Source organism: Nelumbo nucifera, chromosome 3, assembly GCF_055504915.1.
Source record: "Nelumbo nucifera cultivar China Antique chromosome 3, China Antique-T2T, whole genome shotgun sequence".
In the NCBI taxonomy this organism is placed as follows: Eukaryota; Viridiplantae; Streptophyta; class Magnoliopsida; order Proteales; family Nelumbonaceae; genus Nelumbo; species Nelumbo nucifera.
Window position 1 is genome coordinate 21997444 of NC_142651.1, and position 15715 is coordinate 22013158.

The window sequence follows — 15715 nt, forward strand, 5'->3', positions numbered from 1 at the left end:
TGCGACTAGAAGCATACGACGATCAGACAAACGGAGATGAGCTACGTACCAACCTCGACCTATTGGACGAGGTAAGAGACCTCACGTACATCCGAACCGCAGCTTACCAGCAAAGAGTAGCTCGGTACTACAATGCTAGAGTAAAAAAGCGAAACTTCCACGTCGGCGACCTGGGGAGCATACGAGCTCGAAACATTAGAGGGCAAACAAGTACCCCGAGCATGAAACGTCGTTAACTTAAGACGATACTACCTATAAATTACCAAGCGAAGTGGACTAGGAGTCGCTATCAGAGCCTGAGGGTTAGAATGACGAACTAACAAGGACCCCGACACCATAAGACTTAGTCACCTCTTCAGCATGGGCACACAAAGGCAAAATGATAACACCAAGCTGACAGGCAAAGCTGACACGCAAAGGCAAAATGATAACACGAGCTAACAAGGACCTCGGCATCTCATCATCAGAGGCATATGGTCAGTTCGGCAATATTGTCAGTTCGGAAAAAAGAGGGTGACAACAACTTAGTCAAAAGAACGTTTCATTACAAAATACTCTATTTACATTCCAAAAAAAAAAAATATATATATATATATACTATTTACATTCCAGCAGTCCGACAATCTCAGTCCTCACCCTCGGAAGGCACGTCGACGATACCCGAGGGTCCTGCCTCATCCTCAGAATCCGGTTCACCATCAGCCGCGTTGGCCATCTCCTAAGTAATGCGCGAAGTAGTTATGGCACTGATATCGAGCTCAGGGTACGTATTCCTGATCATCCACCGGCTCAGTTTAAAACCCATTCTGTACGAGCCCACCATCAGGTCGTCAAAGCGCGGCGAGGCGATATAGTCTTCAATAGCCTTCTTCTTGGCATCCTCGATGCCCTGAGAAAAGATCTCAGTCCTCTCCCTAATATCCTCTTGAAGGTATTCGACCTGATGTTGCAAGTCCAGCCTCAGGTCCGCCATATGCTTCACCACCACTCCCATGGCCTCGGTGTCTCTCTGAGACCTCGCCAGCCTGGCCTGTGCAGCACGAGAAGCCGCTTCGGCAGCGCGGGAAACCTCTTCGGCAGCTCATGCCCACCTCGAGCTCCTTTCCACTTGGGCCGCTAAGGCATGGATGGAGGAGTTCACCTAGAAAAAAAAACGAGAATGAGCAGCAGCGAGAAAGGTAATGACAAGGAGCCCGACAAGAAGTCGCTGACTTACCACCATGGCATAAGAGGCAGCACGCCCGACTACATGGTTCAAAGGAAGCTCGGTCCAAGCTACGACCTCCTCGGGGTAAATGGCCTCCCTACTTTTTTGAAGAGCGTGGTTCGGCAACAGCATGCTCCTGAACTTGCCTTGGCCTCCCGAGCCTGAAGGCCCAGCTTGCGTATAAGCAGTCTCAGTGTAAGGAGGAGCCCCGTATGAGCAGCCTCGGTGTAACGGGCCCCTGCCGCTTCTTGTACTAGAGGGGCCATCTCGGGCTCCCTGGGCGGATCCACTGGCGGGTAGCCTGGTACCTCGGGCTCCGCATCTTGGGGCAGTTCGGCACGAGTCCGTTTGGCAACTCGCTTCCTTCTCTTCATGGCATGAAACAGGTTCCCACCACGAGTCTTTTCTGCGTCCATCACACCTACAAAAAGAGCTCGGCATCAGGAAAACAAAAGAACGGAAAGCAAAACAAAAGGCAAGCCTCTGAGCAAGGAACCTACCCGAACTCAGGCCGGCCTGGATGAGCTTGGCCTCCGTCAGATAATGGTGGCATTTTAGCCCAAGCCGGGCCCATTCCCGGAGGCCCTTCGTCGTCTCCCTATTTAGCGTAACACCGGGATCGGGGGCAGTCATCCCCCACCCAGTTTGGAACGGCCACCCCATTGCACTTCGCACCCCGAAGTAGTCCCGTTTCCACGCCGGGACCTTGTTGGGAAGATCGTGTAAAAGCTTGAACCCCGGACGAGGAGACAGGTAGTATGCCCGCCTACGCCCGGGAAGGGGACCCGCTTGCTTCTTAAGCATTAGAATGGAAGAAAAGATCTCCAGGTCTAAACGCAAAATCTATTCGCAAAAGAGGGAGATAGTCCCAACCAAATTACGAATAGAATTCGGGTGGAGCTGACCAACGTTAACGCCGAAGTGGTTCATAACTTCGACGATGAGGGAGTATAAAGTAAGTGTACTCCCTAGGCAGGTTGAACTGGGTGACAAGGGAGTAAAGCCCCTCAGGCGTCATGGTTGAGGGCCCAAACTTGTCTAACGTCTGACATCGACGGGAGGAGGACACCAAACTACCCGAGGCGACTCGGCCTACGGGTTCGAACTCTTCCCCGAGCTCCTCCTCGAGCTCTACCTCGGGCTCACTAAGGCTGTCGGGGGATGCAGCTCGGTTCGTAGAACCTGCATCTGACCCCCTCGAAGAACTGTCTAAGCTGTCCGAGCTAGACATTGGGAGGAAAAGAATACCAGGAAGAAAGTACTGACTCACCCGGAAGAGGCAAACGGACTACAGAAGGTTGACGCGAGCTAAAAACTTGGATGCGAGCTCAAGAATCAAACGCAGGAGAATGGCAATGAAAAGCGACGAGGGGTCCCCCACTATTTATACCCACAGTGACCGAAAACCGACAGTTCTGATCGAGGCAAATCCAATGGCCCACGATCAAGCTGACCGCACGCCTCCTAAGACCGAGACGTGACTGGCCGCACGTCTTTTGAAACTGAAGCAGCGCCGGCGCACGTCTCCCCGCATTAAAGGCAGCAGCGACGCATTTTTCAAATTTGAAATAACGCCCGCTGTCACGTCTCCCAGCGGCGCGTTTTTTAAATTTTGAAATAATGCACGTTGTCACATCTCCCAGCATTTAAAGACGGATTGGCGCGTTTCCTGACTTTTTGGCGCTCGAGAAACCGGAAATCTCCTGACGAACGCGCACTTTGCGCTATCAGTCAACCAGTTCAAAGTACGGGTCAAATCCACCCACCACCTCGCGAACTCCCCGCGCCAGGGCAAGCCCCTTAGCGTGAGGAGTGGGGGGCAATTGATGAAGGAAGATTTGGCCTGACCTCTTGACCACTCAACATGTGGCAGAAGCAACAGCTCGACACGGCAGTACGCTCAAGGTGCGAGCTCCGAGAGGAGGAACCAGCGGTCCGAGCTCCCCAAAAGGAGCCCGAACTCTCCCTTTGACCCCAAGCCTTACGAGGAGCGCAAAGGGCAACAACCCGAACTGGCCCACCCCAGGGCAGTTCGGGCCACACCTCTATCCGAACTCAAGACTTCACCTCGCACACCACTCCAGCACTTCGTCTCCAGGCCGCCGAACTGAACAACCGTACCTGACCTGACACCAAAGGAGTCTGTATCCTGAGGCGGCGCACCTAACTGACTTAGGATCTGACGCTTGACAGCTGCACTTCAACGGCCACCTGCCACCGCCACCTCCAGTCACAGAGACGGCTCCGACAAAGAGAGCAGTGGCGGTTGTCTGCCCCAGCAGAAGTGATGACACCCGAACTAGCAGAAGTGCAGAGGTAATGATACCTGACCTGACAGGAGCTTGGGAGTGAGTGCACGAAGTGGTTATAAAAGGCTCTCTTTCCCCCAAGAAGGAGGTAGGTGATAACTTTGCGCCATCTAGTTTTTATCTTGCCTTTGAGAAAATACTAACTTGAGCTTCGGAGCACTCTCACTGGGTTCCTCCCCGGATATTACTCGCTTTCTTCCCCGTTTCAGGTACCTTTTGCTCCAGCCAGAGGCAAGATTGTTGACAGATATGACCGGCCGGATTGCGCTCCATCACCAGCCATTTGTAAAAGTTATTTTTTGAAGCTTTCATAAACGGCCAACCGTTTATTCACTGTTACGCTGAAGTGGTGCCTAGTGGCACCTATTTGTCATAAACGGTTGCAATTATTATATTTCTGGGTTTTACCAGCAAATAAAGTACAAATGTTTATTCAATAAACATAAACAAAACCAAGCACATACTTTGTCATTAGGAGATGAGACCCTACAAACGCCGCACATGCACATTTCACTTTGCATTGGAAACATCTCACATGCTTATCATGGCAAATGTTCCGATATCGGCTTCAGTCAGTGCAAGACTTGTTCAAATACCATTCGAATAGCTTTTACAGTCTTGCATTGGAAACATCTCTGTATTTCTGTGTTTTATTTCATGTGGAGATATTCCCAATGCAAGGCTATACAGGTTGTTGGAACGGACCTTGCATTGATTGAATCCGGTTTCAGATGTTCCCGAGTGGAGGTGCTGTGGGACACTTGTGGGACGCCCTCTATGAGGCACCGATCTGATCTCTTAGGAGATTTAACAATATACGGTTGGGATGTGCATGTGCAGCCTACGAATTCGCATTATGCACCCTTTGATTAAACAAAAACCAAATGTGGATGGATTGGGCCCAGATTAATGCTAATTTGGAAAGTCGGATGCAATGTTGTCGTTAGTTAGGGGTGTCAACAGTATTGAAAATTCTATTTCAAATTCGAGATTAATCGAATCGAATTCGGATAATTCAAATATCATAGTTGATCAAATTTGGGTATCTTATTCATACCATTTAACTAATCAAATCAATATCAAATATTACCTTATTCAATTAGATAAATATCCAAATTTGACTAGTTATTTAATTTTTATATATAAAAATAAAATATTTAAACATTTTATATCATTTATATATAATATTTAAATTATATAAATATATATATATATATATATTTATATACTTTATATAAATAAAATATTTACTTTATAAATTCATTAATTACCTAAACTAATTAGGTTGTGTTTGATACCATTGCCAATTCTACTGACAAAGTTTTAGATTGATTAATGCATATTTTTGAACAATGATCTTATCACATCACATTAGATAACCACTTCCGTTAAAAAAATGTAGACATTTATTTGGATGTTGTCATTTATAATAGAAACACCAAATTTGATGTAAGCAATGGCACCAAAGCATTTGTGATAGAATATATATATTGTATTGGCCGATGTAAATTATTCTAAGTAAAAGTGACAATGATACCAAATATAACCTTACTTGGTTAAATTTGAATCGAATCAAATACTCAAATACTTAATCGAATTCGACCATTGATTTTTAATATTCGTCGAATATCAAATATCAAATATCAAATTTTCTAACCAAATTGGAATTCAGATATTGTGTGATTCGAATTTTCTAAAGGTGTGCACGGGAAGGAAGCAATTCCTGTTTACCCTGAAATGATGATCAACAAACTCTACCAATATAAATAAATAACGCCTTCTCAGTTTGTTGTGAGAACAAGGAAATCCTCCATGTCACATCTCTCATCTTCCCTAGTGAAACCAATTTATGAAAGTTCAGCACAAAGATCAGCTTTCCTTTCCCTAAGTGAAAATTAAGAGACACTATATTGTAGTCGTTCGTTTTCTCAAATCTTGAAAACAAGCTCTCTTTCCCACCTCTGGCTACAATAAGGTATTGGACTCACTATTCTCATTCCTTGGACTGAAGGCAACTCATCCCCACTGTGGACTTTCTCATGCCATACAAAATCATTCTCATGCTCAAGCCTTCTGAGCATCTCACTAACAACATCCATCTCCTGCCTGAAGACCAAGTGCCATGACTTTTCCCTTGGCATTTTTTCCTTTGAATTTTCCAAAGCACGGCGAAGAACTCCAATTGCAACCCCAACTTGACCTGCAGTTTTCAAATCTTCTGCAAGGTACTTCTGGCTTCTTAATGTGTGTAAGGCTCTGCAAGATGATATAAAGTCCTGCACAAAAGTCAAACATCAATTAGGTGTAAACTCAATTGAATTTAACATCGGAAGATATCCTCCAACAACTAAAGCGAAGAATGAGAGAGGAAAAGATAAAAGATTCAGGCTGTGTTTGGTTGGTTATAAAATATGTTGCAAAACAGTTATTTAAGAAAATAACTTACTTTCTAGTGTGTGATTGCCAGTAAAATACCAAGGAAAGCAAAATATTATCCAAAACTCGAGTGAGAATGAGGTAGGATGACTAGCCCCTTTTCAGATCATAAGTCATTTGATCTGATATTTTAGATAAGATTGTTGACTTTACTTTTAGAAGTTTTACTGTACAGCCGTCTCCCTAAATCACTCTCATCCAATAGAATTTTTATTTCAAGAAAGTTTCTCTCTCCTCCACATAATCCTAAAATCCAGTAGTTCAATCCATGACCTAATTTTCCAAGTTTTTTTTGTAACTTGCAATCAAACATTTAAAAAATAATATTTTGTAAATAATTATTTCCCTTTACAAATATTTTACCTAACAAAATACTTTTCTGGGATCTAAACGTAGCCTTGGTTACTATAATTTCTTTCTTTTCAATGAGTTCTTTTCACTTGATACCTAGCTCACTGTAAGAATGCGCCACATATAAAAAATCCCCTAACACATGATCATTATGATGAGGAAAGCATTGCTAAAACCATTTGCATGATTAAAACTGGACATCTAACCCATGGTTTTATTGAAAGAAACTGTACAGCAAATTCCCAATGCAAATTATTGTTATTTTTCACCAGAATCCAAAAACTACCTAGTTAACTAGAACTCTGATTAAAAGATGGGAACCAAATGAATAGAAGATATGTACCCAAAAAAATAGAAATGAAGATACATGAAGAATGAGGCATAAATTAAAGATCAATGCAATTGACACTGGGAGCAGACTATTTGAGGATGACAAATACCACCTACCAGACAGTAAACGAGTGGGAACAGTTTTCAGGAAATCACAATGTAATGTCATGTCCGACACTTGTCAAATCATGGCTATAATATTCTTCTGTACCCTTATAAAATATAATTACCTGAGAATGAAAGGTTCTGGCATTAGGAATCCAGAAAGTTTAGGGATAGGTTCATGAATCGAAATAGAGAAGTTTTGATGGACTCAGGTCCAAATAAGGATGGAGACTCCATTCAAGGCAAGCTGCTGTTTCTTATTCAAGAGCTGTACATAAGCCTCTCCATAAGTCTCTTTGGCTAGGAAGTTGGAGGAGGCTTTGAAGCTCTGGGTGGATGTGGGATGGGAAAAAGGTCTGTGGATGTCCCACCACACTTTCAGGGTGGCCAAATATATTATAGTATTTCTCCTAATGGGTGGTGTCAATAAATATTTTTGCAAACTTCTTGCAAAGGAGGGAGCAAACCAGGCTGAGTTGTACTTGGAGGCTGCCCTTCCTGGGTAGTTTTATCATCTTATGGGGCTCTCTTTGTATTTGGGTCACTTGATCCATTGACACAGCCCTTTCTCCTGTCGTTCTTATCCTTCATTTTAATAAACCTGCCAGATATGTATTTGTCTTTCATAGCTCTTCCTTAATTCTTATGTTTCCTCTCTTTGTTGATTATCAAAAGAAAAAGTTGGACAAGGACGGAAAACTTCTTAGTAGGTTTTATTAGGTAATATCCATACGAGGAACAATCCTAATATATTAATTATTAGAATGCCAAACTACAGAGGCAAAAGAAGGTTCTCTTGGTCAAAGGACATGAGAACACAAAGTAAAATATGATAACAACAAAAAGACAAAAAGAACACATGGCATTGCTCTTGACATGTTATTTTTGTAATTGTCACACTTATGCAACTTTTTGAGAACCTTACAAAGAAGTACGGTCGTTCACTCCATGGGGAATTACCCTTTTTTCTACGGTAATACAATACATCACACTTACTCTTTTCTCAAAAAAAAAAAAAAAAAAAAAAAAGAAAGAAAGAAAAAACATGGTTCTGACTTTAAGATTTGAGGATGAAGAAATACAACTGGAAAAATGTGAAACATTAATGGCCCGAAAGACTAATCGTAGTCATCATTGTTATCACCATTATTTCCTCGTGTCAAGTAATGGAAGGAATTGGATTTTTTTCTTTTAATAGAAAAAGTAAATGTAAAAAATCAGCAGTCACTGAACTCCAGGAAGAAATGGGATCAAGGAAAAGGATTTGGGAAACCATTGATAACTTTCACCCTGTAATACAGAATCTATAACAAAAAAGATATAAAAAAACATAATAGAAAGCGCTGAGAGTTATACCAGTCTTTACTATTCACCAAGGAACAAATTTTTAATTACTGACCATATAAAAGGCATGACATACCAGAAACCTCACTGAAATATCTTTGCAGTCCCCCGTTGTAGAATATAGAATACTAGCGGCTTCATCAAGTGACTGTGAAATGCCATGGTGTAGCTTTGCTAAAAGACTTCTAGCAGTTCCCTTTTCTTCTGCTTTTCTTATAGTTACAGCCTAAGCATAATCATAATAGAAACCAAAGCCAAAAAACCAGTAGAACAAACATTAATCCTCTAGTAATAATAAACTAAGAAATAAACATGATAGAAAAAAACTACAATGTTGAAAAAAGATATCAGTTAATAATGGAGTTTTTAATATGGAATGAGCAAATATCATGGTGGCAATCCGGAAAGGCTACAAAGATATAACAATAAAAATGCTAACCTGAGCCTCAGCTAAGCAAATTAGACTCATAATGGAGCAAATAGATAAAGTAGCCTCTGGTATCCTTTCCTGAGCCAAGGCAGGCTGTAATGATGGAAGTACCTTATTAGCCAAATGGTCATAAACTCCAGCTGCTTTTCTGTAAAGAGTGGCAGATTGTACTAGATCTGCATTGGTGCATAGTACAAAGCATGATTATCATCCAAAAACACTTTCAAATAATAACAACAGATAACAATAACCATGATAATGACAACAGCAGCAATAGCAGAACTAACATGCCACACCCTGCCTGGGTACTTAACCAGAGGAAGAATTGGCTAGAGGTTTAATGGAGATTTCAAGAGCTTTCTAGACAAGGCTACAGCTTTCCAGAGAGTATTGTGACACTTCCATGTGCTAGAGAAGTCTAGATAGAGGGGTCTAGACTTGCTCTTGAAAGGGTCTATAAGTGTCTAGAAGACTGGAACATAGATGCCTCTAGAAAAGGTCTATAAAGTTCCATTAGAGATAGAACCATTTCTAGAATATTCTTGTAAGGTGGTGGAGTGCCTATAAATAGGCATGATCTCCCCTCATTTGAAGTTTTGAACCAAGCACCCACAAGAGCTCAAGTACAACAGTAAGCACCCAAAGAGCCATTGTACATATTATATTGTTACTGTGCAATAATGCATTTGCTTACCAAACACCAACCTTGCTGTGGTGTGCATTGGTGTGAGGGACTGGTGTGCAAAAGTGTGCTTGGTGGGTGGGTGTATTTGTGCAAAAATGTGTTCTCTGGCACCCAAGAAAAGGATGATCTTAAGTAAGGAAAGGCCAATTCTACCCATGGGGATGAGTAAAGTGCTGCATGACTTAGGTGAAGGCATGGTTCAGGGTGCATCAAAGGGGTATCAGAGATTAAGTTGGGACATTTGATATCAGAGTTGTGCAGCCCGAGGCTTGTCTCATCTTATGACAAGCTAGCAACACCAAAACAACAACAATAGCAGCAGCAGAAACAACATGATGATGATGTAGAATGTGGTAGAATCAGTGCTACGCTACCTGCTGTTAGAATTTCTGAAGCTCTTTCCCGCAGAATTGCACCATAAAGAAAAAGAACCATGCCAAGCTCAAAGCGTAAGTTATCAATTTGAAAAAATTTTGGACCCATAAGATTGAAGATAGAAGAAGCACAAAGAACACTGCTCCATCTTATCTTAAGGTCTTGAGTCCACTGAACCATCTGCTGATTGTTGTTAACTGATTCCACATGAAACACCAAATTTTCCAACAGTGGCAAGTACCTTTGCAGCTTTTGCAGTTCCTATGACATTCAGAAAAATTAAGTACAACTTTTGTTTAAAAGGAAAATGTATCAACTGTATTAAGGAGGGGAAGATTACAAGATAATCAATGAAGTAAGTATACAGAGAGCAAACATAACCTGTCATTAGTGAACAAAGTTATTGGTCTTAAACAAAAATCAAGGGTACCTGTTCATAGTGAGAGGTCAAACCTCCAGCCATTTCCCTTGCAACAGCCTCTGTAATGAAGCTGCTTTCATTAATGGATTCCTCAATTGCTTTACGCCTGGAACTTAACTCCTTCAGCTGCTCCAATGTACCAGAATCATGTGCAATGAAAATATCTTCGAACACAACCTGTCAAACTCAATTTTATTGATAAAGCCAGTAATCATTAAACTCATCTTCCCTAATAACCTCACCACAAAAAGATCCAAAGAACAAAAGAAGTACTGCATAATGGACAATCCCCTTTTTCCCCACTTAATTAAAACTAAATCTGGTTTAACTATTGCATGCATGCTCTAAGAAAGCTATTTCTAATTCATAGAGGCCCATACATAGGTATCAGATACACAACGATAAATCAACAAATCTGAGGCAATGTCAACTCTTTATAGTTAAATACCATTCCATGACTTTATTAGAAGCACATTTGAAATAAAATCAAGCACATATGATCCAACTGAAATCTTCTTAGTTAGGTATTTCTATAGAAAGCTTTAAGCCTCAAAGAATGAAACTTTAGCTAGCAAAGAGATTAGTGACCATCCTGTCCCATACTCCCATCTAATGTACTTGCTTTTATGGTATGCTTTCAGAATTCACTCTACCGCATGTGTGTTCTTCCAGAAGTAAGAATTGGCAAATGAATTTTTTTTTATAAGTTTGGCAAATGAATTGTTTCTATTATTGTCCTTCTCATTTTCTTGGTTTATTTCAAATCCAGTGCTTCGTACAGACCCCAACTCAATTATGGACTCTTTCTTTGCTTGGAAAGTTAAAGGTATTAGCAAGAAAGGCAAATTTTTTGGTGCATGTGCATATTTCCATTTGTTATCATTTGGACCATTCTGGAGAAGGGAAACAGCCATGTCGTTTAGAGCTGATCAGCCCCTGTAGAGGCATTCTTATAGAAGGCACTTGCATTTTTTTTTTTGAAAAATAAAGCTTTTCCTATTGTACCCTTATATACAGGCCACACACTTAACATGCATCTTTCTTTCCCTGAAGAAGCATTCTTATAGAAGGTAGTTTAGTTGTTGTAAGCAAGCAAGCAAGAAGAAGATATACTTTAATAAGAGAAATAAGACATGAAAAAATATATAAATGTGTACAAATAACACTTGAAAAAAAGATCCATGTTAGATGGTATGATTTGCCTGGATAAAACTGTTGGCATGTAACTGAAACACGAGTAGAATAGGGTGTCAAAAATGCCAAATTTCAGAAAATGAAGTGCCCTCAAATTAACCAGGAGTATAGAATGAAGGAAATTCAAAACAAAAATACAAAAAGGAAAAATGAAAAGAAAGATAGCATTTTGCATGGAAAAAAAGGAATCTATTGGGGATTGGTGATCTTATGTGTAGCATCTTATTGTTTAGGAGTATGTGTACACACAAGTATGCTTCTTTGCCTGAAAATATAATATACTACACTTTCTTTTTTAAAAAACATAAGAAAGAAATAAAGATTGAACATAAGTTAGATGCTTCCCGAAAAACACATGTCTGCTGACCACAACTCTCAGTTTAAAGATACTTGTTTTGACTGAAATAGTTCTCCACAATAGCCTATCCTGCTGGTATTGTTCATGGTATGAAGGCAAGAAGAAGACCTTTCAGTCAATCATAACACCCCGGTTTGTGGAGCTATAAGAATTACAGTGTGACCCCTTCTCCAAGCCATACCCTTTTTTTGAGACTTGATCATGAAATACAGAGTTACATTGCTGGAATTGCTTCAATTTTTGCAATGTAGGTGGACACATTTGTTAGAAAAGATGAGGAAAAAAAGGGAAAAGAAAATGCACCTGATGTAGGATTAATTTAAGTTGTGTATTTGGATTAGCCTCTAAATAATTTGACTCATGTCTTTGAAGGGGCTGGATGAGGTAGGGGAAGATCAAAAAGGGTATGGATTGTAGTAGTAAGAAACGATTTAAGGGCTCAAAATTTAACAATAAATATGGCACTGAAGATAACAGAATGGCAAAACAGGATTCATGTAGCCGACCCCGTATAAAAATCCCGTATAAAAATGGAACCTATTTTAGGAGTTATGGTCATTTACACCAGTATAAATTTATTTCTCTATGTAGATAATTGATGGTGCAAAACATCGTTGCCTCTCTCTCTCTCTTCTTTTCTTTATTGCTCTGCCAATGCTCAAGCTGATAGTCTATCAAAAACTGGGGTGACAAGGCAAAGTCTGCTTTTGGGAAATCCAGGACTTGAATGAATTTGTTATCTGCTTTTAGGAATAAAAAAAAAGACATGTATTGTCAGCTGTTAGCTGCCTGGATCTGTTCTTGCTATCTATTAGTTGGATAGTAAGTTTTTTCTGAATGCAACTTTTTTTCTGTTGACCATAAAAAAATAAAAAAATAAAAAACTGAATCTTGGAAAATTATCCTTTCACCTAAGTGAATTGTAACTTTCCTAAACGGATACAACAGGAGTCTTGTAAAAATTATCCTATGCATCTAAATAAACTAAAATTCTCGTAAATCATAAATGAACAAATTAAAGTGGGGAAGGCAAGGGTTTTTCTTACTCAACTCTACCAAATCAAATTTTGCAATGAGAATGCAAACTAGGACACTATGGCCGCAACCATTTGAGTACCACTTAAACAGTTAAACTTCGCTTTGTGTCTAAGAACTTCCATCTAATGGCAAAACCCAAGAGGAAGCCAATGGCTGAGAGGTGCAAACGTTATTGCTCATTTACCAGATTACCACAACCAGAAAGGTCAAAACTGAATTGAACACTCAAACTGACAAGACCCAATAAATGCAACACCAAAAAACACATTATCAAATAAAAATTTAAGCTAAGCCCTGTTCCCAATTAATTACAATTTAAACCAAGATGCTTACCTTCTTAGTTTTCAACTTGGAAGGGTCCCCGAAAGGCAACATCGTCGTTTCCAAACCAAAATCAATAAAACTCTGTCTTATTCTACCCTAAAAATAAAAATACAAAAAAAAAAAGAAACGAAGAAAAAAAATGCCGAAGATTCTTCAAGACTATGAGGGATCTTCAAGATGTTCCAACTTCTCTCTCCTTTTCCGTTCGTTTTCATACTCGCGCAATCTTTCTTTCATCTTCTCCTGTATTTTAGAGAAACTTAATCACAACCCATCCATCAGAAAGAAAAATCGAGAATATCTGATCGCAGAAGTTTCGCACAATCTAAGAAAAATCCAGATCCACCTTTATAAAGGAAAGGACGGATCATAATTAAAACGCCAATAATTTAGAAAAAGTAATAATGAAATAACGGTAAAACCGAAGGTTTCGACGATGGAACCTTGTAGCTGGTTTCGACGCGGTGCATGACGAAGAAACCAAGGATGCCTCCAAGAATGGTTCCCATGATAATCCTGATACTTCCCCCTTTCCGTGGAACCACCATTGTCGCTTTCAGCCTTCCACTTCCTCTTTCCTTCCCTCCGTCCTCCCTAGGTTGCTATAATAACGACCGTGCACGCACAGACAATACAACTACACTACAATTATCTCTGTAGGGTAGGGAGACTGTTATGACTGAGAGAGACTTGACTATGGATCCTTGACAACTGGTCTTGGGCTCGGGTCCAGCCCATGTAGTTTGGGTCAAGCGTCACGGACCCGTATTAAGATTTTTATTATTAACTAGTAAACATGTTAGTGTCCATGAAAAACCGAAAAATCGAGTCGAACCGAGAAAATCAAACCGCAAAATGCGATTAATCGAACCGGTCGGTTTAGTTTCGGTTCAGAATTTTTGAAAAACCGAAGGACTAGTTCGGTTTTCGGTTAATCTATAAAAAAAACTGACGGTTAATCGAACCGATTGGTATATATATTTATATGTATATTTTATATATATTTTTAATATACGGAGAAGTACAGATACACACGACGCAGAATTCTGAATTCCAGCCCCCCTACTACTAGCCCTCTCCCTCCTATAAACCACATCCTGCCCGTGAATTTGGCATCAATTCACAGTCAGGATGCATTCCCCCTATCACATATTTTCTATGTATTTTATATAAATATGTATTCATTATATATAAATATATACTTATATTATATTTATAATGATCTATTTATAAATATATTATATATTTTTAAAATATTTATAATATACTATATATCATTTATTATTTATAATATAACATTATACATACATTTATATAATATATATTATAAATATAAAAATTTGAAGAACCAAACCGGTCAAAAATCGAAACTGACCGATTACCGGTTTGGTGAAATGAAAAAACCGATACCACCAGTTCGGTTTACAAAAAGGGGCCATGGTTCGGTTAACCGAACCGTGGACACCCCTAAAACATGCACGTGCATTTGCATCTTTGAGACAAAATTATTTATATTTTATGCATAGTTTTTGAACAGTTATAAGTGGACAGATTCTAAAATGAGAGCAAAGAACAGATATGCCTTCTTTATGTCCATCATATGTTTAGATAAGAGAAATAGAAAACGTCTAATAAAATTTCCAGAAATGGGCATTCACTATTTTATAAATAATATATAGATATAAATATAGATTTATGTTAGGTCTTATATTTGATTTTTTTTGTTATATAAAGATTTTTATTTGATTTAAAAGATCGGATCAGGTTTTATTTATAAACAATTAAAGCACTTTATTTGAGATGTCTGAGTTTCTTGTTTAATTTAAAAATAAATAAATAATGCTATCCACACTATAGAAAGTCTTTATAACTTGTCTTCTATTTTAATCAATAAATTAAATTAAAAAATTAATATGATCTCATATCTTTTTGAAGTGGATTTTTTTCATAGGTGGCCACATATTTGAAGTTAACATTTTTTGATAATAGAATTAATTAATTTTACTTTTTTTATGGAGTGGATAAACATGTATCCAAAAATGAAAAATTTTATTTGAGAATAGAAAGAATCACTCTAAATAATAAATAGGGAAATTTCTCAATTAGTACCCTGTATTTTGGGCCTAGTGCCACTGTAGTCCTTGAACTTTAAAACGTGACAATTCAGTCCCCGAATTTTCATAATGTGCCAATTCAGTACCAGCCCGTTAATCAACTGTTAAGTGGCACTTGAAAAGACACAAATATTCTTCAAGTGTCATCTAATTTTCTTTATCAACCATCCAAACGTTGATAAAAAATGAATAGCCCCAAATTCTTGCCTCTTCTATTCAAAAAAGTCGAAATCACTATAAGGTCCATTGAGACGTGACTCTAGTTTTCTTGAATAGAAGAGGCAAGGATTTGGAGCTATTCATTTTTTATCAACGTTTGAATGGTTAATAAAGAGAGTTAGATGACACTCAAAGGGCATTTATGTATTTTCAAATTCTACTTGACGGTTAACACATGTACTGAATTGATACATTTTGAAAGTTTCAGTACTAAATTGGTAAGGTTGGGCAAAGGATGACAATTTTGTGCACAAAACATCCACGTAAATTAAGGTTCCAACTTCCAAGCATCCTTGGATGCACGTACGTCATCGCCTCCGAACCCTCCACAGACAGAAAGTGATTCACTGAGCTCGATCACTCTCAACATGAACCATGGAACATTCTAGCAAGAGCAGCAAAACAACAGACAGAAGTGCATTGCAACGTGAAGGAAGCTTGATATATTGCATTGCAGTCATCTATATATATAATA

General features: G+C 39.2%; 1 protein-coding gene across 2 annotated transcripts; it reads right to left on the bottom strand.

Annotated features, from left to right (window-relative positions):
- Window positions 1-5254: 5254 nt before the first annotated feature.
- Window positions 5255-13564, bottom strand: LOC104601452 (Endosomal targeting BRO1-like domain-containing protein). 2 transcript variants are annotated; one of them, XM_010264785.3, is made up of 7 exons: window positions 13351-13564; window positions 12917-13150; window positions 10003-10170; window positions 9572-9833; window positions 8522-8688; window positions 8159-8308; window positions 5255-5792 (listed from the first exon to the last, which is right to left on the bottom strand). In XM_010264785.3, exons 2-7 carry the CDS (start codon window positions 12956-12958, stop codon window positions 5445-5447), a joined length of 1137 nt encoding a protein of 378 aa, XP_010263087.1. In that variant the 5' UTR covers window positions 12959-13150; window positions 13351-13564; the 3' UTR covers window positions 5255-5444. The 2 variants fall into 2 exon arrangements, with proteins under 2 accessions (XP_010263087.1, XP_019054176.1); XM_019198631.2 differs by lacking the exon at window positions 13351-13564 and having other exon boundaries at window positions 12917-13209.
- Between the last annotated feature and the right edge of the window lie 2151 nt (window positions 13565-15715).

Coding starts and splice junctions, on each gene's coding strand:
- LOC104601452 (XM_010264785.3), bottom strand. CDS start 12,958: ATGTTGCCTTTCGGGGACCCTTCCAAGTTGAAAACTAAGAAG. Junction 10,171..12,916: donor CCAAGTTGAAAACTAAGAAG/GTAAGCATCTTG, acceptor TGAGTTTGACAG/GTTGTGTTCGAAGATATTTT. Junction 5,793..8,158: donor ATATTTCAGTGAGGTTTCTG/GTATGTCATGCC, acceptor ACTTTTGTGCAG/GACTTTATATCATCTTGCAG.